Raw genomic sequence first — 23,813 nt, 5'->3', positions numbered from 1 at the left:
AAAAGAAAAAAACCAGAAGTGGCGCTGTGGCTCAAGTGGTAGAGCGCTAGCCTTGAGCTGAAGAGCTGAGGGACAGCACCCAGGCCCAGAGTTCAGCCCCCACGACCGGACCCAAAATAAAATAAAATAAAATAAGCTCAGAACTGATTTGGATGGACAAAATATAGAAGAAATAATCTATTTTTTGCTATGATTTATTTCTATTTGTCCTTCCCCTTTCTCCAAAAAAAGAAGGGGCAGCTAATGTGATAAAGTCTTTGTTCCCATCTGATTTCATCAATGGACTCAAACATTGATAATTTCATGATTGAATTGTGAGATGAGATTACAGGCTTGCACTACTGTGCCTGATAAATTCTCATTAACTTTTGCCTAAGCTGGCTTTAAATCATGATCCTTCTATCTCTACCTCTCAAGCATCTTGTATTTTAGGCAGGAATAAGGGTTTTAAATGTTGTACTGTACTAGCCCAGGCTTACTCCCAGGAGACTTACCTCCAGGGAAGTGACTTAAGCCTGTCCTGAGGTTTTCTTCTCTTTCTCCCAAAGAGTGTCCTGTCACTGCCAGTATCTGCCCGGGGTCGTGGAGGGAGCTGTCATTGACTCACTTAACTCACCAAGCACCTTCAAGGATATCTTCCACTGTTTGATTTCATCCTTAATCACTCTCAAGTAATAGGTACCGTTGTCTCCTTTTCGGACCTGATAGATGTGCAGTGCAGCATTTTGAAGATCAAGTTTGACCCTGTCCTTAAATGCAGAATCGAAGTATTTAGGAGGTCTGCTTTGCTCATATTCTACAATCTTCTGTTTGATGGTGTAGAGCCAAGTTACAGAGGTGGCATTTTCTGGTAGGCTTTCAGAGATTTGCAGAGTCACGTTGCTGCCAGATAGCACAATCTTCTCCAGTTCTGAACTATCTGCTGGTAAAAGTCAGAGAGAGTGAGTCCCATGTCATAGAAAGCAATGTTGCCCAGTAACCAGGTTTTAACTTGCGATAGTGGACCTGGGAAGAAGAAAGGGATTTCTGTTGGGAGTGGTGTGTATGGTCTTCATCAGCGCTACTTGTTCCTCATTGGGAATTCTGTCAAAGTTGAAACTGGAGAACTAAGCTGGAGGATCAAGGAGAGTTGTTTATAATCTCACTAATTCCATCCCAGATAATAAAGAGAAAGGACACTGAACTCACCCTGGTTTTCTCCCTTCTTTTCATGCCAAGAGATTTTTTCAAATAAATTGATTGCAAAGGAGAGAGCCTCTCCAGCTCTACATTCTATCAAGAGTGTAGAGAAAAGGGGTGAAGGAAATACTGGGAAAATCTCCTTGGGTGAGATGGGACTGAGTCAAAGGATGTTGAAAGACTAGTGTTTGCTGAGAACCATGAACCAGGCAGTATGTAGGGCACTTGTGATACATCAATGAACTAAATAGCAAAGAGCTTTGAGCTAGCAGTGTAAGTAATAAATACAATGATTAACTCTGTCATATGTTAGGAAGTGATGATTGCTGTGACAAAAGAGAAATCCTAAAATAGAAAAACTCATGAGTATTGGTAGGGATTGATGGCTAGCAGATATAGTTTTTAGAGTTGATCATGTCTAAATAAAGACTTGAAGGAGGAGAGAAGAAGTTCATCTGGGGTATGAGTGAACCAAGCCGGTTGCTGGTGGCTCACGCCTGTAATCCTTAGGAGGCTGAGATCTGAATATTGAGCTTCAAAGCCATCCAGGGCAGGGAAGTTTGTGATACTCTTATCTCCAATTAACCACCAGAATACTGAAACTGGCGCAGTGGCTCAAAGTGGTAGAAGCGCTAGTCTTGAGCAAAAGAGATCATAATAGGAACAGATATGATCCTGCCTGTGCCCCTCCCATGTTGTCTATTACAAAGTTAACACTGTTTATCACCCAATGACCACTAGGTGGTGCCAGGCCTCTGGTTGTTTTTGAGTCTTCCTTGGGGTAAGGCCGAGCCATGTGAGTGAAAACAAAACAACACAAAAAAACCATTAAGTCCCATCGTGATCTTGCTGCAAACATGTGAGAGGTCGTGGGTGAGAAGTGCTGAACACAGCTCCCCACCCACCACGTTCATGAGCGCAGTAAGTGGTGACTCTTATTATTAGCCATACTATTGGGAAAGCCTGCTAAAAAGCAGTAGAAAGCCAGAATAAAGATGAGTCAAACTTTGAACACATGTCTGGACACACTAGAAGAGAAATCTAAAAGATGGAAATTCTGCTGGGTGCAGGTGGCTCACGCCTATAATCCTAGCTACTTAGGAGGCTGAAATCTGAAGATCTCAATTCAAAGCCAGCCCAGGTAGTAAAGTCCATGAGACTCTTATCTCCAATAAACCACCAGAAAACCAAAGTGGCACTGTGGCTCAAGTGGTAGAGCGCTAGCCTTCAGCTGAAGAACTGAGGGACAACGCCCAGGCCCAGAGTTCAAGCCCCACAACTGACAAAAAAGAAAAAAAGAAAAAAAAAAAAGAAGAAGAAACCCCCAAAATGAAAAGTCCAGAGAATAACTGACCAGGTATTTTTGACCAGACTATAGAAAATCTCTAACTATTCCAGTTTTGGCAGCTGTATCTTTACCAACAGTTGATGTTCACATCAGCCAATGCTTCTCATCAAACCCTACTGCAGATGCCATAGCAGTGTTGTCCGAGTTGAGGCAGTCCCACAAGGCCACATAGTTACAAAGGGTCCTGAAAAGCAGTGTGTTCTTACACTCACAGTCATAGACCAGCCCAGACCAACCAGACCAAAGGACTGCTGCCCTGAGAAGCCCTGTATAAATGATCAGTCACATTTCCTCTAGACATTTCTAACTCATCTCACAATTTTTGGATGCTTTGTAACTGCCTCATGTTCATTTTAACCATAGTGCTGAACATCAAAACCCTTCAATGAAAAAAAAATACTTGAGTACTTACTTAGGGAAAAGCAAGAAAGACTAAAGCTTAACTCATTCTCAGCTGGCCTGATAAGGTAGTTCCTGGTTGAAGACGGTTAGGCTGCCCTAACAGAAAAAGGAAAAAAAGCTCAGGCTTTAGCCACGTGAGGAGAACCAGGATAAGCTGTGGCAGAAGAGTAGACCTGAGCTCTTAACAAACAGGTATTTGAGGCTTCTTTATACCAAGGCATCTTGGGTCTCCTCTCGGACCCTGATAGAAACTCTATCCAGAAACAATTATCCTACAATTATGAGTTATCTCTGAGGGAAATGATACCATTTACCATCATTGTATTTACCTTTATTATTCATTTATCTCAGAACAGAACTTCTTGCATATGAAAAAATCTCAAAGAAGGTTTAAAGGAACTCTAGATGTCTAAACATCAAAAGGCAGCTATTGGTGTAGTGCTTCCTCTTATTTAAAATACAAAAACACTTCTCTGAACTTCTAGCAACCATGGGGTGAAGCATAAGGGGCCTACTTCCTCATCACCTCAAGCCTCATTTTTGTCATGTCCACTTGGGTTTTCCACCTCTTTTGAGATAGAACTTCATTCTCCAAGAGGAAAGAAGGCTGCCTAGCTGGGTGCCAATGGCTCACAATTGTAAACCCAGCTACTTAGGAGGCTCAGGATGGAGGTTGGAAGTCAGCTTGGGCAGGAAAGTCCTAGAGACTCTCATCTCTACTAAAAAGCCCAAAGGTAGAGCTCTGACTCAAGTGGTAGTGATCTAGTCTTAAGCAAAAAAGCTCAAGGACAAGGCTCAGACCCTGAGTTCAAGACACACACACACACACACACACAAGTTGACCAAACACACCATATCCCTGCTACTATAATGGGAGAAGCTGTTGAAAAGATCAGCCCTACTTCTAGGGTTGGGCTACACCCCATCTCCTTTCTCATCTGACCATGCTTCCCATGCCTCCTATACATAATCACGGGCAAATGGTTGGCAGAAAATACCTTGCATGCTAGTCACCAGGAGAGACAGTAGTAGTAGGTCCAGAGTCAAAAACCAGTTCCTTCTGATGGAGTACATGCTACTTTCCAGAGCATCCCAGGAATGTAGGCGAAACCTAAGAGCTGGGGTAGATCAAGCTACCTAAAAAGGAACCAGAGGCAGGAAGAAAACACACCACTTTTCTCTCCACTCAGCATGTTGGGGAGGGACTCAGAAACAGGAAGTTGAATATTTCTCTCTCTTTAAAAAACTGAAAACACCATGACAACATATATGTACTCATTTAGGTAGGGAGAAGATTCACAACTTCTATTGGATTCTCAGAGGGATCAGCTCTGAAAGGATTGAGAGTCCTTGATAATGAATCAAAGGAAGAAATTGCTCGTATTAATTCAGGAGCTAAAACATGGGGGATAGGTTTCCTTCAGAACAGAAAGTCTGAGAAATCAGATCAAAAGTGCTTTTTAGTGCAGTATCTCCCACCCCCAGCTCTTCTCTCAGGATGAACTCACTGTTTGACCCTTTACATCAGTCTAGCTACTGCACATTAGTAGAAAAGAATGGATTCCTGACTCTGTGCTCTAAGAAATTTGGACCATTCTCTCTAATTCATTGAAGCTTATTTGCCTACTTAGGAATCTTTCAGGGACTCACTAGGTGGGTAAACCACAGTCCCTGACACAACATATTTGTAATCATTTCTAAATTGGGGACATTTCTAATTCTCACAATGGAGGTGAGAAAAAATGATCTCTCTCTTCCACCTGTGAACTATAATGGAAGGAATCATCTCTCCCAAAGGGCTGTCAAAGGGAAACTGGGTCAACTCTGTGGGGTGGGTGGGCAGTTACCATTAGTGACACCTTATTTAAATTCAGGATCAGACAGACCCAGGGTCATGCTGCAATTCTAGCCAATCCTCTGTTTATTCTCCATGCCTATGAGGATACCAAGATCATGAGTTTGGACCCTGCCTACCACAAATCAGTCCTGACCAGGGTCTACTTTTTCTTTCTTGCTGCCTCTCTATTTCCTCTGCCTTTTCTCCTAGTGTGGGAGACAGAAATCCTTCATACTAGAAGAGATGTGACCTGAGCAAATGAGCAAAGTTTAAGTGGAATTACCTAGAAGAAATTTTAAAGTAAACCATTAAAAGGAACTAAAGAGCAAGGGTTGAAATTAAATGACGACAGAAACATGCTGTGGGTATGCTTTGCTTGGACTCTGAAATTTCTGAGAAGCCATTTCCTCAGCTATTGTAATTAGAAAGAGGAAGGAGATGGGTCTGGGAAGGTGGCTCAGTGGTAGAGCACTTGCTTTGCATACCTGAGGCCTGGGTTCGATTCCTCAGCACCACATAAACAAAAAGAAAAAAGCTGGAAGTGGCACTGTGGCTCAAATAGTAGAGCACTAGCCTTGAGCTGAAGAGCTGAGGGACAGCACCCAGGCCCAGAGTTCAGGCCCCATGACTGGAACCCCCCCAAACAAAAAGAGGAAGGAGAAACAGAGAGCAGGGCTAAGTTCTAGTTCTCAAGAGCAGGTAGGGAGGTAGAGAAGAATGAGTACTGAAATGTATGAAGCAGCCTAGAAGCTTCCACTGGAGATCATCTTTACTGCCAAAGAAAGGGTCCTGAGTGGTGATTAAGCCTGTGTCCACAGTGCTCATCCACCCTCCCTCCCTTTCCTCCTTTCTTACTGCAAGCTTTCTTCTGGCTTAATGATTAGGCTCTTCTACCTCAAAGCACCCCCTTTCCCATGTCTGTCTATTCTCCAGCTCCTTGAATGGATGTCCTAGAGTCTGGCTACTCTTAAGCATCTGAGCTATGAAGGGAAAGAGATAAGACAAAGATTTGATTTGAAGTTGTTTCCTTCTTTCTAAAACTTGTGTGGCCTTCACAAGGGCCCCATGATGGTGAGGCAATGAGATAGGGTATGAATGAGGATGTTAACATGCTTGTTGCCATTTTGCCCATTTGCCCAGAAACATACCAGTGCCCTCTGTCTGTGAAGTCAATGCAATCTACATGCCCTCTTGTCTCCTTCTGTGTGCTTGCTGTTTCCTTTTCCAAGAGTACCTCTCTCCCCTTTTCAGTATCTTCAAGGATGACCCATGGGCCACTGAAAGTAGCTCAGGATTTATGCCCTTTAATGACCCTCCCAATCACCTCCCGTTCTACTTGCTCTGGACTCCTTATTTCTGGTGTCTTTTTCTTGTCATTTAGCTGAATTTGCAGCCCTCACAGCTGCCAGACAAGATGAGGACATTGTAGAAATGTTTCTAGTGCAAAAGAACATATGGATATTATTTGAAAAAAAAAGGTTTACCAAAATGAGATGAAAAGTGAAAAGTAAATGATAAATCATCCATAATCTCCTATATAGAAAAAATAACATAGGGTATTTCCTTCCAGTGTCTTTTTCTATGCTTATGCACCATACAGCTAGATAACTTGGGTCTTATGGCAAATGTAATTTATATATGACTTTTGTTACTTATACCATGAGCATTGTCCCAGAATAGTAAGCTTTTGGTTTTTTGGGTTTTGTTTTTTGTTTTTTGTTTTTTTTTTGCCAGTCATGGGGCCTGAGCTCTGGGCCTGGGCGCTGTCCCTCAGCTCTTCAGCTCAAGGCTAGCGCTCTACCACTTGAGCCACAGTGCCACTTCTGGCTTTTTCTGATTATGTGGTGCTGAGGAATCGAACCCAGGACCTCATGCATGCAAGGCAAGCGCTCTACCACTGATCCACCTTCCCAGCCCCAGAATAGTAAGATTTGTCAAAAATAAGCTATCAATAATGAAGTATTATTCCACTACCAAGAAAAAAAATGATGTTACTTGAAGGAAAATGAATGGAATGGAGGTCATCATGAAGTGAAATATACTACACTCAGAAAGACAAATATAATGGAAAGATTTGGAAAAAATTATATTAAGTGAAGTAAGCCAGGCCCAAAGAAACATAATCCCATGGTTTCCCTTATTTTCAATAACTAGCATATGTCTGAGACAAGCACAAATGGTCAGATAAGTTGATGTTAGGCGAAATGAACCCCAAGATAAGGATTCAAATGTTTTTTTCTTTCTTGTGATTGTTTCTAACACATTTATAAGATGATTTCTTTGTTGCTTTGTATGTCCCTCCCCCATGATAGAAGCCCTGTTTTCACTGTATTTGATGTTGGTATACTTTGTGGAGGGGAAGGGAAAAAAACAAATTATTTAAATAGGGATACAGGTTGACCCATTGCGACAATGAGATGTACAAGTTGTTATGTCAAAAAATGAACTTTACAACTTTGGGAGGGAGGGAGGGGGAAGGGAGAGGAGGAGAGATGGGAAGGGATGGGAAGGATGAAACAAAGGAGGAGACAACAATGCTTGATAAGAAATGTTCTCATTACCTTGCTCGTGTAACTGTAACCCCTCCTCTGTACAGTATTCTCACAATAAAAAACTCATTAAAAAAAGACAAATATTACATGTTTTCTCTCCTTTGTAGACTCTAGATTTTTTGGAAAAAAATATGCAAGCAGAAGGGAAATAATTGGGGAGAGAAGAACAAACAGGAGGAAGGAGGAGGACAAAAGAGTGATGGGATTATGGGGGAGTAAATTCGAGGAAAGTCCTAGTTGGCAGGTATGAAAATGTCATTGTTAGGTCCACCCAGGAGAAATGGTCAGTTCCCTTCCCTTGGGGACTTCTAGAGATCCCCAACCAGCACCTGTAACCCAGGCAACTGGCATGCCTGGAGGCAGTGGGAAATCCCTGAAGCTCTGCGGTCATTTCCTCATCCTTCAGGTCACCTTTGCTCTTGCTATGGCCACAACCCCTCCCTTATCCTCCTCCCATGAGTTCTCTTGCCCTGCCCACCTCCGTCTCGTGTGGGGCCAACAGTTTTTGTGGGTGATTTTTTTTCTCTTTTTCTCTCTCTCTCCTAATAAACCCTTTTCTACCTGAGCCACACGGGAGTTTCCTTTTGGCAAACCTTACGGTCATGACAAATCCCATTATTTTGAACACTCAATTTTAAAAAATAAGATATTGAATGGAAATTTAAGGTTTGTTGATATAGATATACTATCCTTACTGAAGCCATCTTTCATTGTTTCAAATTTATGGTGCACAGAGACTTTTCAGAGACTAGAAGGTACTGACCCTCAGGGAAGAAGGTGGAGAGGGGACTGGCTGCTACAGGCAGGAGGTGAGGGGTGTGGTCATAGTTAGAATATGAGTCCCCCAAGTCCTATATATTAAACATTTGGTCCCCAGCTGGTAGTGTTGTTTTGAGAAATTCTAAACTTTAGGAGGTAGGAAGTCACGAGGCGGTGAGGGTTCCCCTCTGGGGCTGTGTCATGTCCTTGACTGTTCCTGTTTCGCTCTGCTTCCTACGTGCAGTGAGGTAGCGAAACTCCATACAAGCTCCCCACTTCCACACTGTTACAATGTTCTGGCCAAGGTTATGGGGCCAAGCAACTATGGACTGAAACTTCTAAAATCTGGAGCAAAGATAAATCTTTCCTCTTTTGTTTATGTCAAGCATTTTTGTAACAACAACTTTTTAAATAAGTTTCTTATTGTGAAAATACTGTACAGTAATGAGTACATTTCTTATCAAGCATTGAACAACATTTTTTTTAACGTGACTTTACATGGAGACAAATGGAAGGTAGACGAGTTTGAGGCTCTTTTAGAAGAGAAAGGAAGACTGAACGGATGGCAGAGTCTGAGGCAAGGGGAAGTGGGCAAGTCTGCGAGTGGCAGGCTCTATTCAGAGGCTGGATATGTGTCCCACTGGGGACCTGTGTGTGGACCTTCCAGATCTATTGAGTTAGAAGTCAAACATTTGGAGAATGGTTGGTCTATCTATTTGTGTAGACTCCATCTTCTCTTCCATCTTAGTTTAAGATAATAAGCAAGATTTTATTTTGTACCAAGGAATTACATCACTCAAAGAAAATGTACCACTGCTTTGAGTCTGCCTTTACCCAACAGTAAAACTGGGAATATCAGATGACCCATGAAGATTTTCATGAGAAGTAAACAGAATCTAATACAATTCTCAAAGATCTGCGTAGATGAGTTGATACTCATAAATACAGCTTGATATGAAACAAAGGAATGAAACATAAACTTAATCTTAGGAAACTTCTTCTTTCTCCAGGAAGGCTGCACTGGTACTGCAGGCCATCTTTTTGGGCCTTTGAGCAGATGCAAACCCAAGTCTGAGAAAAGAAACAGGCTTCCCCAACCCCTGGTTGTGGGTGAATCATCTGGTCTTGTCTTAATCAAAATACGGGTTCCTGAAATGTCTGATCTAGTGGTCACTGTGCTTACTCACTGTCAGCTTTTAACAAGAAGATGATAATGACAGAGCTGTTGACTTAGACTGGTATTTTCCAGGCCCTTTACGTGGACTAACTTCCAACTTTCCCCATGAGGACACCAAAAGACATTATTCTCATTTTACAGAAGAAAAACTCAAGGTTCAGAGAAGTCAACTGGCTTGCTCATTGGTACTTACCTAATTGAAGTCAGAATCAAACTTCAATCCATCCAATATTAAAGCTGGCATGCTTAACTGTTGTGTTGTTGTGTGCATAGCCTCTGGACTTATCAAGGTCATGGGCACCAAGGAGTCTGCAATGCACGTGCAGGAAATGGGAACCAATATTAGCAAATAAGCGAATCAGAAATTAGGAGCTTAAAAAAGTGGAGCCCTGAGAAACCCAAAAATGTCTAAAGAGGGGATTGATGAGAGGACAGAAGGAGACAGGTACCCCAGTAAATCAAGAAGAGCCATGACTTCTATAATGAACAGTTTTAGAAGTACATGAAAAGTGAGAGAAAGCCAGGTGATTGCAATGAATTTCCCCCCACCAATAAGATGAAAGATGGGAACTGATGAGAGCAAGGGGCTGATATACAGAAAAGACATTTGCCCCACCTCCAGCTTCAGACTACAGAAGGAATAGTAAGAGAATCTGGAAGATGCAGGGACCAGAGAGAAGAATGTAGTTCTTCCATCTGGATTTTCCAAAGAGCTGCTGCTTATTGTCTTGCTGAAGTATTCGAGGCTTTAGTGAGCAAAGGTTAATAACCGAAACAATTTCCAATCCCACCAACTCTAGAACTCCACTATTGCAGATGTGACTGTCATTGGGTCTTAGGGGGCAGTACAATACTGAAATTTCTTGAGTAGGCTCAGGCTTAGAGGATGTTCTCACAGAAACTAAAATAGGGAGACACAGCAAATATCTTGGGATAAACCTAACAGTTAAGATCAGAAGAAAGGCATGTTGAAGAAGAAAATGAGAACAGTTAGATAGACAGGAAGAGAACAAATATGTGAATCCCTCATCAGATGAATATCAGGCAAAGATTGTTTTCTCCCAGTTCTGTAAAGTATTTCTTCACTCTGATAACCACTTGAATCTTTCTTGAGGTACAACTGGGGATATGTAAATGAAAGCCAAAGCCCTTCTCATATGTGGATATGAAATGAGTAGTCATACGGTTACATAGAAAGGGTTCCTTCTCTCTGAGAAATAAATGAAAAGGCCTGACTTTCTTGAAGAACAGAGAAAGTTCATTAAATGAGAATGACTATGCACAAAAGAGAAGTCAAAGAAATTCAACATTTCTGGGAAATGAGGATATTTTAGTGACTGAAATAAAGACTGGATAAAGAAATTAGACCCAGGGGCTGGGAAGATGGCTCAGTGGTAGAGCACTTGCCTTGCATGCATGAGGCCCTGGGTTGGATTCCTCAGCACCACATAAGCAAAAAGAAAAAGCCGGAAGTGGTGCTGTGGCTCAAGTGGTAGAGCGCAAGTCTTGAACTGAATAGCTGAGGGACAGCACGCAGGTCTAGAGTTAAGGCCCCAAGACCAAACCAAAAAAAAAGAAAAAGAAAAGAAAGAAACTAGACCCAGATTGTTAAGGTTTTAGTGTACATTAATAACAGTTTAGATTTGATCCTGAAAGCTTATGAGGGAAGATAACTGAAGGACTTTGAATAGCTGGATAATATACTCTTCATCAAAACTGTAAATGTTTTCCTAACAATTTAGGGAAAACTGGACACCCACATGTAGAAGATGATAACTAGATCCTATCTCTCACCTTGTACAAAAGTGAGTCATTTCAAAGTAGATCAAAGATCTGTGTGTGTATGTGTGTGTGTGTGTGTGTGTGTGTGTGTGTGTGTGTTGGTCCTAGGTCTTGAACTTAGCCTGAGTGCTGTCCTTGAGCTCCTTTTGCTCAAAGCTAACACTCTATCACTTGAGCCAAAGCGCCACTTCCAGCTTTTCTGCCATTAATTGTAGATAAGTCTCACAGACTTTCCTGTTTGAGATGGCTTTGAATTGCCATCTTCAGATCTAAGCGTAAGCTGTCAGCACCCAGCTAGATCAAAGGTCTTAATGTAAGATCTGAAACTTTGTACCTAGTATAGGAAAGCAAAGGGAAAATGCATTAAGAGACAAGCATATGTAACAACTTTCTGAATAGGACCCCAGTAGCTCAGGAATTAAGAGAAAGAATTGAAAAATGCAATTTTAATTGAAATAATCTTCCACAAGAAAGAAAAGGAACAAGCAACAGAATCAAGAAACAACCTTTGGAACAGGAGAAAATACTTTCCAGCTATTTATCTGACAAGGATTTAATATCTAGAATATACAAAGAGCTTCAAAAATTAAAAACCAAAAGAACAAATAATCTAGTTAATTACCAGGCAAATAAATTAAACAGACATTTTCAAAAGAACAGGTACAAATAACTAATATATACATGAAAAGTGTTTAACATGCTTCTCCATAAAGGAATGACATTGAGATTCCATCTACTCAAGTCAGAAAGCGCTCATACAGGAAATGAAAAACAACAATGAAAATGCTGGTGAATGGTGGCAGGGGAGAAACCCTTATATACTGTTGATGAGAATGTGATTAGTGCAGCCACCATGGAAGTCAGTGTGGAGGTTTCTCAAAAAACTAAAAATAGATCTACCACATGATCTTGCTATTCTACTCCTAGAATATATCTGAAGAAATGTAAGTCAGCCTACAACAGAGGCATTTGCATATCCACATTTACAGATACAGCTAAACAATAGGACAAACAGTTTATAGTATTTTTGTTACAACAGTAATAATTTAGTATTTTGTTACAACATGAAAAATACTCCTAAAACACTCTATTTTTGTTCTTTTGTTCAATTTGGTCGATTTTCAGGGAAACAGAGATTTTATCAACCCTTTTCAAAATCCTGTATAATGAAGAATTTAATGTCAATGCTGGAGATATAGCTCAGGGTATATAGCACTTGCCTAAAATGCCTGAAGCCCTAGATTCAACCCCCAGTATTAAACATTTAACATATCCAAAGAAAGGGTCTAGCCTTTGCCCTCAGCTTCCAAGAAATAATTTCTAAGTCCCTGGAATGTCATAACTGATGGGAAAGTTTTTGTTTGCCAGGGCATTTGCACCAACCAAATAGTAATGTGGTTTAGGGTCAGGGTATGGATCACACAGTATTAGCTCTACAATCTGGAGGGTTAAAAATAGAGATTATCCATGTGGGCATCTAATTATGCCTACACAATGGAAACCCAGCACTGACTCTAGACACTAGGACTCTGATGAGCTCCCCTATTGGTAATGCCTCATGTGTATAACCACACTGCCAGGAAGAGTGAATGCTATCTGTGAATCCATGGCAAAGGACAACTGACAGCTACATATCTATCCTTCTGGACTCTGCCCAGGTGTATTGTTTTTTGAATGGTTTTAGTCTGTTTTCACTCTCTATAATTGACTGTAACTATGAGCATAGTGACTTTCTGTGTATTCTGTCAGTTTTTGTGGTGAACTATTACTTGATGTGTTTGGGAGAAGTTCTTAAACTGGTAAGTTAATATCAGTGTCAGGGAATTTTGGGGGCCTGTCCCTTAAGTATTCAGTTGACTAACTTTCACAGATGCTTTCTGGGAGTTGAGATTATGTAGAATAAGGTACCATCAAGTCTTTCCCTTTTGGAGCTTACAAAATTTCAGGGACAATCTTCAGAGGCAAGGATCCATAACCAAGGGGCTAAATAGTAGCTCTTTGTTATTATTAAATTACATTTACAGTTATTATACCACTATAGATATTATACTATACTGTTGATTACCCTCCAGTGCTCCCATTGAATATACCTGTTTACAACTTTGACTTTGCAGTAATAGTCTCAGGAAGTAAACTGATCATCTTACTTACTATTTACAACTTTGTGGGCTACTTTCCCAGATGAGGAAAACAATGAATAGAGAATTAAAGATGACTTGTCCAAAGCCAAATAAGAATTACAGAGCAGAACCAATGATCAAATCTAGGTAGCGTGACTGGGACATCTAGACTCTTACATATTCATCATGCACTGTGGTCAGATTGGAGAAATAGGCTGGAGGGCTGTGGTACAAGTAATGAGAAATGCAGACAGGCCTTGTTACATGGACCAACAAGGAGCACTTTCAACATTTTTTTTCATCACTCCTCCTTTGTGTCCTATCTTCTCAAAGGGGTAAACTAAAGAGATTTCAAAGATTAGTTATAATTGTTTACTTCTCCAACCAAGTACGAAATGATCACATGTTAAATACGACAGGAGACATGAAGATTGGATTCAGAGAAGAATCATACAGAAGTAGAAGAGAGATTCAATTCAACTATGCCTGGTGAGAGCCTACTTTCTAGTTCTTCAGAGTCAGGTGGAAGAAATTCTGCAAGTGAATATGTAGACTGGGGATACCCAGGTCTTCTCTGTTCTCCTATCCTCTATTCTACTTTCTGTGCTTCATAAGTGGTGAATGGTGCTCAGGCCAGCTCTGAGCTCTAGGTACCTGAGCAAATTCTTGAACTCAACAAAGTGCTAAGAGCACCGCACAGGACAGCTACAACAGCACGTCTCTTCTTACTGCTAGCTCATATGTAGTCACATGGTACTGCTCTATGAAGTAGGCAAGAGGGGAAAGCTTTCAATTTTCTCTCATAATTCAAAGATGAATATCATAATTTCTCATTTTTTCATCTTCAGGGCACTTGTTCATTCAGGCATACACTCAACAAAGGTACTACTATATAGCACTTTTCCAGTTGCTGTGAATGAACAAAGAAGACAATGTTTTTCTTTGGATATTTCTTAGATTTCAATATGGTCAACTATATAGGAAAAATAATAATACAGGGGCAGTCAACTGGGGCAGGGTAGAGAATAGTGTTTCCTAGAGGGTAGAGGGAAGTTCTAGCTGATAGGTAACATGGAGTTGATATTAAAGAAGAGATAGCCAGGTGAATAAGGAAAGAGGACTATCCTATAGGACAAAAGCCTTTCAGGGGGAGTGTTCTTGGAGATTCAAACACAAGGCCTGAGTTTAAAACCCAGTACTGACAAAATAATAAACAAGAGCAATTAAGAAATATCGTAAAGAAATTACTAAGTCTAAGACTAAGCTTAGAGATATTTATAGACAGAAGAAAGCAGAAGAGAATGAGAAGCCTTGGGAAGAAGAGAACCAATAGAAGTCAAAATGCTTTAACAAAAGCCAGGCACTGGTGACTCATACCTGTAATCCTAGCTACTCAGGAGGATGAGATCTGAAGATTGCAGTTCAAAGCCAGCTTAGGCAGTAAAGTCTGTGAGACTAGTATCTTTACTAGACTACTCAGAAGTGGCCTAAAGTGGAGCTATGGCTCAAGTGGTAGAGCGATAGCTTTGTGCCAAAGAAACTCAGGAAGGACTAGAACAAAATAAAGAAAAAAAATGCTTCAACAAAGAGAGAATATTAACAAGTGAACTGTCAAAATTCTATTTTTAAGTCAATTTACTTTCTAGCCAACATAGGTTTTCTTTTCTCAGTTTCCCTTCAGATAGTACTTGATAGAATGCCCCAGGATTTTTCACTGATCTCATTCCACTCTGTCTAGATTCCTTCCCATTTCCTGTTAGTTAACTGCACAGAAACCTTAGCTTGGTCATTCCTAGGAACAGGGAAAGAAAACCATTATGCAAAGCACAATAAGATTGTTTGAGAGTTATATTTGCTCCAAATTTACCTCTAGATCATTTCCTACAGATCATAGCTCCTCTCAATCTTCACAAAAATCTATATCACAGTATTTAAAAATGCTGTTTCCATGTGTATAAGTGATAACTTGATAATGTCAGTATCATTGGATTTGAAGCCACTGCATTTGGGTTACTATCCTAACTATTCTAATTAAAATGGCATGTGACCTTGAGAAAAACACTAATTGAATGTTTTAGGTCAAGATTAGTAAAGAAGTGATACGTGAGCCTGGTAGGTTCTTGTTCTCTGGTAGTATAAAATAAAGGTAGGGCCTGCTACATACTCCTGCAAGGCTGCCTGCTTAACTGCCTTATCCACTGGCTTATTTCTGGGATGATAGGATCATCTTCCTCTAGTGTCTCCTGCAATGGATTACTGCCACCTCCTTTGGTGCTAGGATGGCATTCAAAAGTGTTAGGATGTCTTTAGAATACTTACTGAGGATCATAGATGAGTTCATAATCTACTTTCATTCCAAATGGCAGCATGAGCATGCAATATCAAGAAGGCATATTTGGAGTTGGTATATTTACTCTTTTATTCTTTTGATAATTGTAGTGCCTAGTGAGAGTGCTAACTCTGCCAATTTTGCACTGGTGTTGGGAGTCAAGGGTCCAGTCTATGTAGTTCCAGTGACTGAGACCACAGCAAATACAGTTTGCCTAATCCTATCCTTAACAAAGTCAACAAAGGGACCAAGAAAAAAGGGAGGGCAAAAAATGAGTTCCTGTATCAATCAGAAAGCTGACATTGCACTTCTCAATCTGCTCAGGACTCCTCAGCATGGATGTCAGTGATAACAGGAGCCTGGGTAGGAGGTTCCGGCAACCATCATTGGGGTGGGAGCTGTGAATGGCTCCACCTGCTGGTATCAAGGGCACTTGCTCTTCCAATGCATCTCTTTGTGGAGGGGCATCAGGTCCTAGAAGCTTTTGAGGTCTTTTCCTCTGGGGACACCCCCATTTGAGGTGGCCTTCCTGCTCACAATGGCAACGAACTTTTGGGTTTGGTTTTGTGCCCTGAGGAGTGGGTGGCAATGCCTCCTGTATCTGATCTTCCTTTTTTTCTTTTCCAGATCCCTATTATCGTACACACAGGGGACTGCCTATACTCATTGATCCAGGGCCTTGCCACCTTCAGCTGCCAATTTTTTTTTTCAGTTTCTTGTAGATGTTTGGGGCTGACTGTGCAAGAAACTTGCCCCTGAGGATGACCTTCTCCTCTTTTGCTTCTGGCAATATGTTAGTGTGCTTTGGAGCAGCATTCTTGAGACAATGTAAAAAGAGCTGAGGGGTCTCAGTTACTCCATGCTGGACAATGTTAGTGTGTCCCCCTCCCCCCATTTTGGCTTGACTGCCTCTATCTTAGGTCCTCTATGACCAGGCCAGGCCTGGCCAAATTGTTAACCCCCACCCCAGCCCTGAAACTACTTGTATCTGTAGCCTCCAGCTGCATCAGCAGAATGCTGTCCATCCAGGTCTGACTACAGCTGCTGACCAACCCTGGCTACCTGCTATCCCAGCTCTATCTGTGGAGTACTTCCCACCTTCAGTGGAAATTCCCATCCTCAGCCTCCCTGTCCTCTTCCCCAGCCATATATAATTACTCCTCCTGTGCGAGGTCAGGCTGCTACTCTCTATCTTGTGAGAGCTAGCCTGTCAGCCCTTGCTGACAATAAACTTCTTTCAGTGCACATGACTGGGTGTCTGTTTTTCTGGGCTGGTGCTTTCAGACAGCAGTGAGCTGTGAAAAATTAAGGGGCATTACTTTGGCTCCTCTTGAGTCTTCAGAAATGCAGAAGAGAAAACATTTTCTCCTTTGTTCATCTACTCACCTTTCAGGGTCCCACCCCCTGGGTCAGCTCAAGGATGTGCCTGTTCCCAGGTAGGGGTAAGGATTACAACTTCTCTTCCTTCTTTGCCTGCCACCTGTCATCCAACCTCCCCTTTTCCTGCCTTGGAAAAAAATCATTGTTTTTGCTTCCACAGAATGCTCTAGGACTCTTTGTTTGTCTAATGAGGTGAGAGTCTGGTCTAGGAGGAGCATTGCACCCTCCCAGGCTAGCTCTAAAGTCTGTCTCATTTCTAAATATCTGTATATATCCCTCAGGATTTTTGGTATAGCTTCCCAAACCCCTCCTGATTTCTTTCAATTTACTCAGGCAGAAAGAGTTATGAATCAAGTAACCCCTGTCAGTAGGCTGGAGAAGATATTGTCCTAGGATTTTTGACTGAGCACTTTCCGGGTAGAGGGAAAGAGGAACCATTGGAACTACCTGTTTTAGCTCCTCCAAGCTAGGATAAGAGTTGTTAGAAGCTGAGGAGTTTCTTTTTTATTGTTCTATCTCCCTACTCCACAAGCTTTGGGTTCAGGCCACTAAGTGCAGCTATCATGGAGGGATCAAGTCTACATTATAATAACCAGCCAAGGTGATACTGGACATAGAAAAAGAATTGCACATAAAGAACTTATTTGCCATCCTTCTTACAACATAAGTCCAATTGCTGGACTGTATTATTATGAATAGAGCCCCCTTAGGCCAAGCCTCTTGGTCTTCTAGTTGGTATTGGGGTCAGACTTGAGTGCAGTAGAAAACAAGATACTTTCTGTGAAGGCTCTGGGGATTTAAATGTTTCCAATATCTGAGTAGACAGGCCAGGGGGATCCCTCAGGAACCTAACATGACTGTTGAGTTTCCATCTATGAAAGGGAATGAAAGAGCAGCTCTTTAAGGGTATGCCTTTTGTCTCTGGGCCTCTCCAGGGTAAAGGGCCCATTAATTCCAGGGAGACTGCCTGAAGCTAAGATAGTCAGGAAGTGACAGGAGATGCAGCTGCCCCTTCACCACACCATTGCCCCACTGTGAGGTCCAGCCTAAATGATTGCATTGAGAGCAGGCCAGTCTCAGAGACCCCAAGCCCAAGTGATAAAAGTGTTACACCAAGAGTGAGCAAAGATAAACACTTGTCTTAGCTCAGTATGTTTCTTTTTTGCCTTTCTGCCTGCCTGCTTACCAAAATGTGGGAGGACTGGAATGAATTTTCCTATCAGTAACTTCACATTCTCAAAGGACCAGGATGAACAGGGCTTTTGGAGTCTAATGTCAGGCCATTTTGTAGAAGAGTTCCAGGACTGTAAAATTAACCCACTCCTGAAAGGAGAGAGAGAAAAAAATTGTGGCAGGAACCAATAGGTAGCTGAGCGAATGTCAGAGATAAGCTATAATTTATATCTCTTTTTGAGAAAGTGTGGACTCCCTTGAATGAAGAAAGTCTGGGGTATACTGTGCTGCTTCAGGACAAAGACAGGGAAGAAGTCTTAATCTCAGGTGACATACTGGCCTCCTAAACCTGGGGAGAAAATGAAATATGTCTACTGGCTCTAAGTAACACCATCTTGGCATCTGAATAGAAGATGGGGACTTTCTGAGAATTCTAGAGGTGACAGAGGACATTCTTTAGATTGCAGATGTGTCATGAGCTATTAAACCCTAAGAAAGTCTTGCTTCTCCTAGATAATTGGGTCCTGATTGTCCTTGACTGTTCCCCTGGATATTAGCTTTACTTTTGTATAATGATTTTGTTAGGATTAAATATGTCACTTAGTTTGCTCTGCAAATTGACAGGCCACTAACTAAATTGATGAAGAAAAAGAGAGAAGAGACTCAAATCAACAAAATTAAAGATGCCAAAGGAAACGCTACAACAGAGATCTCCAACGGTCACTCTGGCTCTTCTGTACCTTTCATAGTTTTCAAATGAACCCATCGCAGAAAAGCCTCTGAACAAAAGACTTGAATTTCCTTTCCATATAAATAATAAAATCCCAAATAGTTCAACTGACCACAACAAAGTTAGTTCAGAACTCAATATGACTCAGAAGAGCCACCAGGTAACAAGAGAATGAAAGGTTAAGGCCCAAGATGCACCATCAGGAAGAACTCACTAAGTTCAAACTTTAGGACTCTACAGTCCAGATGTTCAGTCTGGCTCATCAGATAATCAAAAGCAGCTGATGCTAGTTGAAGTGGAAAGATAAGAAAAAGTTCCTGGGGCTGGGAAGATGGCTCAGTGGTAGAGTGCTTGCCTTGCATTCCTGAGGCCCTGGGTTCGATTCCTCAGCACCACATAAGCAAAAAGAAAAAAGCCAGAGGTGGAGCTGTGGCTCAAGTGGTAGAGTGCTATCCTTGAGCTGAAGAGCTGAGAGACAGCGCCCAGGCCCAGAGTTCAGGCCACACGACTGGACACAAAAAAAGAAAAAAGAAAAAGTTCCTGGAGTATAAGTAATTTTGTCAGCTGCTAAGAACCAATTCCATCTTTCCTCTCCATTCAGGATCAACTACCTGTGGGTGGGCCAGATCCAATGGGTGCATATTCTCCTGCTATAGATGGCCAAGGCTGAAACTGAAGTTTCAGACACCAGGCCCCAAATCCAGGATGTCCATACATCAGGAGCGGCCATTCACCCCTATATGCCAAATAAAGAGATACGGTAAATGGCAGAGAAAGGATGTGTATTTGGTAGCAGCCAAAGGGTAATAGCACTTCAGGACATTTCCAGCCATCTTTAGCTGTCTTGGGTAAAACAAATATTTTCCTTATGTTAAATAGAAAGAATTGGGGGCAGGGGTGAGAAGGTATAATAGTTAAGCAATCTCAGTTCATAGATATGTTCAAAAGTGATGTCAAAGGTGCAATGCCTATGTGTGTCTGATTATATAAAATAATACTTCTCAAGACGAACTCCAAGAAATGGAAACATGAGGGTTTGTTGCCTTTGTTGCTGTTTGTGTTTTCCTTTCTTTTTTTTTTCTTGTTTATCTGACTTTGGAAGGGTAAGGGGGGCACAGAAGTGGAGAAACAAAAGATGAACAAATGCAGCAGTGATACTCACTAGATACCATATTGAAAATGAATTATATATCTTGTGGGTGGGGATGGGAGGGAAAAACTGGGAGGGAGTGAAGGAAGGGGTGACAATGTACTCATTACCTGACTTATGTAACTATAACTCCCTCGTATGTCACCTTTATAATAACAATTATTTTTAAAAGTGATGTCAGAAAAAAGGAGTGCCAGCTCGTCTGGTATCCATTGTTTCGGGATTGTTCAGGTGAAGATTTGTTATAACAGAAACCATTGACATTTGGCAGGCAGTTGGCTCCTTTTTAGATTCCAAGATGGCTGCAAAGTGACTTCAGGAGCTTAGAACAGAAGACATAGATACTAAATCAAGGACTTTGGAATAGCTAGCCTTTATCATGCTCCTAGTTAATCTGCGGACCCTTATAGGAGTCAATTGTTCTTAGTGAAAATGTTCTATTAAATAAAACATGCTTATTTTATAGTTGATAATTTCTTATGGCCCATGAGTGAAACTACAAATGTCTAAATGGCCCTTGGTAGATAAAAGGCTCCATACCTTTGGCTTAGAGCAAAAATCAATACAAAATGAAGGAAGTATGCCAAGCTGCTTTTTTACCTACTCTTATCATTTGTGGGCCCAAGTAGGAGTCAGTGCTTTTCAGCAAGAGAAGCTTTTAAGCACCTGGTATATCAGAAGTGAAAAAAGCAGAATGTAAAATTCTATGTGCTGTATGTTTACAACTATGTGTATAAAAACACCTGCATGGAAGAAAATATTTCAAAATATTAACACTGGTACCTTGGGGAAGGGTGAACACTAATACAGCTTGAGTTTTTGTTTTGTTTTTGTGTCTATTTGTATTGATTATTCAAATGTTCTTTAATGGAAAAGTGTGTATTATTACATAACTGGGTAGAAGTTTTAAACAGATTTCAGGAGAAGAAAGATGGTTCTCCAGAAACAGTGGGATAAAGGATAAACTAATTCAGTAGTAATATGCACTAGACATTATGTTGGGAGTGAACCATACAACTTGGGAAGGAGGGGGGTTAGGAAAAAACTGGGAGAAAATGAGGGAAGGGGTAACACTGTTCAAAAGGAAATGTGCTCGTTACCTGGTTTATTTAACTGTAACCCCTCTATACATCATCTTTACAATAAAAATTGAAAAGAGATGGTGCTCATAATAGGGGCTGAGTGGGAAGTCCTCCTGTGGTAGGTGTGATGGAGGAGGATGGAAAGGGCCTCTCTGAGTGAGAAGGGGGTGGAAAGAAGAGAGGAAGCCCCTCCTCTCTTGTGGCTTATGACTGTGGCTGCCTTGACTGTATGTAGGTGGGGTCAGGAGGGGAGTGGAGTCTGCTGGGCTTTAGAATACTTTCTGCCACCAACTCCTATCTCCTAACAGCCAATTCTGTTCATCTTCCCTGTTCTCTCCCTCCCCTTTTTAACCAGTGACCACATGGGACCAGTGAAGACCTATCACCCTGAGTCTAGAAACTTAATAATAAAATCCTGCATTGCTGACTGCAGAAAGAGGCTCCTCCTCATAATTCAGCCAGCAGGCAAAGGAAACCACCAGCTTGTCGAGTGAAAAGTCACACTACCTCACATGCCCACCACAGATAGACCCCAGAGCTATGTGGTTTGGTACTTGTAAAGTATGAACAACAGATTGCAGACATAGAAACCTGGTGAGGAGAAGGCAAGAGAAGGCATCTGTATCATTTCAGGAAGGTACTTGCTCATTCATTTGTTCATGTATGCATGCATGCATTTACTCATTCAGTGGTACTTACTAAGCACTATTATATGCCAGTCACTATCCTCAACACAGGGAATACCACTGCACACCAAAAAAAGAGGTCTCTTCTCTTGGGGTGCTTACATTCTAATGATAGAGTCCAATATTCAAATTGCCTTTCAAATAACATTGCAGCAGTGATGACTGTTATGAAGGAGAGATTATATGAGGTGTATTCCTAGGGCCAGAGAAAGGTCAGGGAAACTCTTAAATGATTAAAACTTGAGCTGAGATCTAAAACTGAGTACTACTAACAAAAAGAAGGGAAGGTAAAAGCCCCCTTCTAGGCAAAAGATAGAGCCTATACAAAGGCCCTAGGGTAAAAGAACCTACAAGAACAAGAATCAGTGTGGCTGGACCAGACAGAATTACACTTCTAAAATGTAATTCGTTATAGTATGAGAAGAGATTATAGTGGTCAATGCTGGATGCAGGCAAAACTTCCTGGAAGGCTGTTACAGTGGCCCATGACAGAGAAAGCATAGTAAATCAGACAGCCATAGTACGATAAAGATGGGGAGGTAAGAATGGTTTCAAGAGATATCTAATGGACAGTGGGACTTCTTTCTCCAGTACTGTCTTGGGGATATTTGCTTTTGATTTGCCTTTTGGAACTGGAGGAACCTAAATTAGAATCCAAGCCCACCAAGACTAGAGAATTGACTTTTCCCTCCAACCCCAAAAGACTTTCCCTTAGAGAAAAAAACAAAGAAGTACACCAACCATTTCCAGTTTTAAGGCATCTGTATAGCCAAGAAAATCTGAAACATCAAAATTGGACTCAAAAGAATCAGTATCGCTAGTGCTCATAGTCAGCTGGCAGAAGCAACCAAAGATCCTCTCTAGAAGCAAACAGCATTATTAGATCTCAAGTTCTTCCTATAGTTTTTCACAAACGGAATTCCTCACATTATCAGAGACTGTGTGAGAAGTCAAGACCCTTGCTCATAAATAAGCATCTGCTTCTAGTGAAGAAATCCACACACAGACTGCAGCCCAGGAGGCAGCATGAGCTTTATCTCTCCTCCCCAGGACAGGAAGAGATTCACTGGAAACTTCCTCAGACCATGACTTTCAGTTTTAGCAGGCTAGAACCCTAAGAATCTTGTTTATTACAAAATATCAAGATGGCCAACAAGATGAAAGAGTTCATAAACCATAAGATAATAATCCATAATACTTAAGGGTACAACTGAACATTGCCACACACTGCTCTAAGCATTTTATAAATGTCTATGTGATATGTATAGATACATACTTCATTTAATCCTCATACCCAACATAATCTTGTAAAGATAAAGTGGTTGAAACCAAGATCATCTTTTGTCTTGTTGGGATTAGAGGGTATTTTTGGTTGTAACTATGGTTTTAGGCTCAGATATATTCCTTCTATAGAAAACACTAATTAATCAAATATTATTTTTTGTTCTTATGTAAATGCTAGCACTGACCATATTACTAATTAGAAAAATCATTTGTTCTTTAAACTAGCATTTACCATGGATCTGGCATGTGATTCTCATTTATCTAGGAGACACAGATATCAACAGACATCAAAGGATGAAGGATGGATAAGAAAAGAACAATGTGTACAAGATGCATTCAGGACTCTCGTACTCAGGGCTGTCCAGAGAAATAGAACCTATAAGATATATAGAGATTATATAAAAGGAGATTTATTATAGGAACTGTGTCTGCATTAAAACAACCAAGATGTGTCATGATCTGCTGATTGCAAGCTGGATTACCAGTAAAGCAGGTGGTATAATTCAGTTAAAGTCTGAAGGCTTACAAAGGAATGAGAGGCAGGGAGATGTGATAGCTCTCACTCTGACTCATGGAGAGGGAGTAGGTAAGAGGCGATGGCCATAGTTCACACAAAGAATAAAGGGAAAGTAGTGAGCTAGGCTAGGCAGTGGTGGAAAAGAAAAAGATTAAGTGACATCTGGATCCATGACTTGAGTAACAGAAAGAAAATGAATTAGGTAGAGAAAGAGCAAAGCATGGAGCAGTATCAGTCCTGAGGAGGACTGTGATCCAGAAGGAGCAAGTGGTTCCTCCATAGGATATAACTGCCCCATGGTTCTGAGGGTGGGGCCTCCCAACTAT

General features: G+C 41.2%; 1 protein-coding gene across 3 annotated transcripts in view; it reads right to left on the bottom strand.

Moving 5' to 3' along the window:
- The window catches only part of Cd48 (CD48 molecule), a 10,074-nt gene extending 5,991 nt beyond the window's left edge, over positions 1-4,083 (bottom strand). For 2 of the 3 annotated variants that reach the window (XM_013030484.1, XM_013030482.1), the window contains exons 1-2: positions 3,928-4,083; positions 617-922 (exon numbers count right to left, since the gene is read on the bottom strand). In XM_013030484.1, the coding sequence (XP_012885938.1) occupies positions 617-922; positions 3,928-4,003 (382 nt within the window). In that variant the 5' untranslated portion in view covers positions 4,004-4,083. The remainder of the gene's footprint in view (positions 1-616; positions 923-3,927) is intronic. The other variant, XM_013030483.1, reaches the window with a different exon arrangement.
- Positions 4,084-23,813: the final 19,730 nt, after the last annotated feature.

This window comes from Dipodomys ordii, unplaced genomic scaffold (assembly GCF_000151885.1).
Source record: "Dipodomys ordii isolate 6190 unplaced genomic scaffold, Dord_2.0 Scaffold131, whole genome shotgun sequence".
In the NCBI taxonomy this organism is placed as follows: Eukaryota; Metazoa; Chordata; class Mammalia; order Rodentia; family Heteromyidae; genus Dipodomys; species Dipodomys ordii.
The sequence above is the reverse complement of the archived record's forward strand: the minus strand, read 5'-3'. Positions and strand labels throughout refer to the sequence as shown.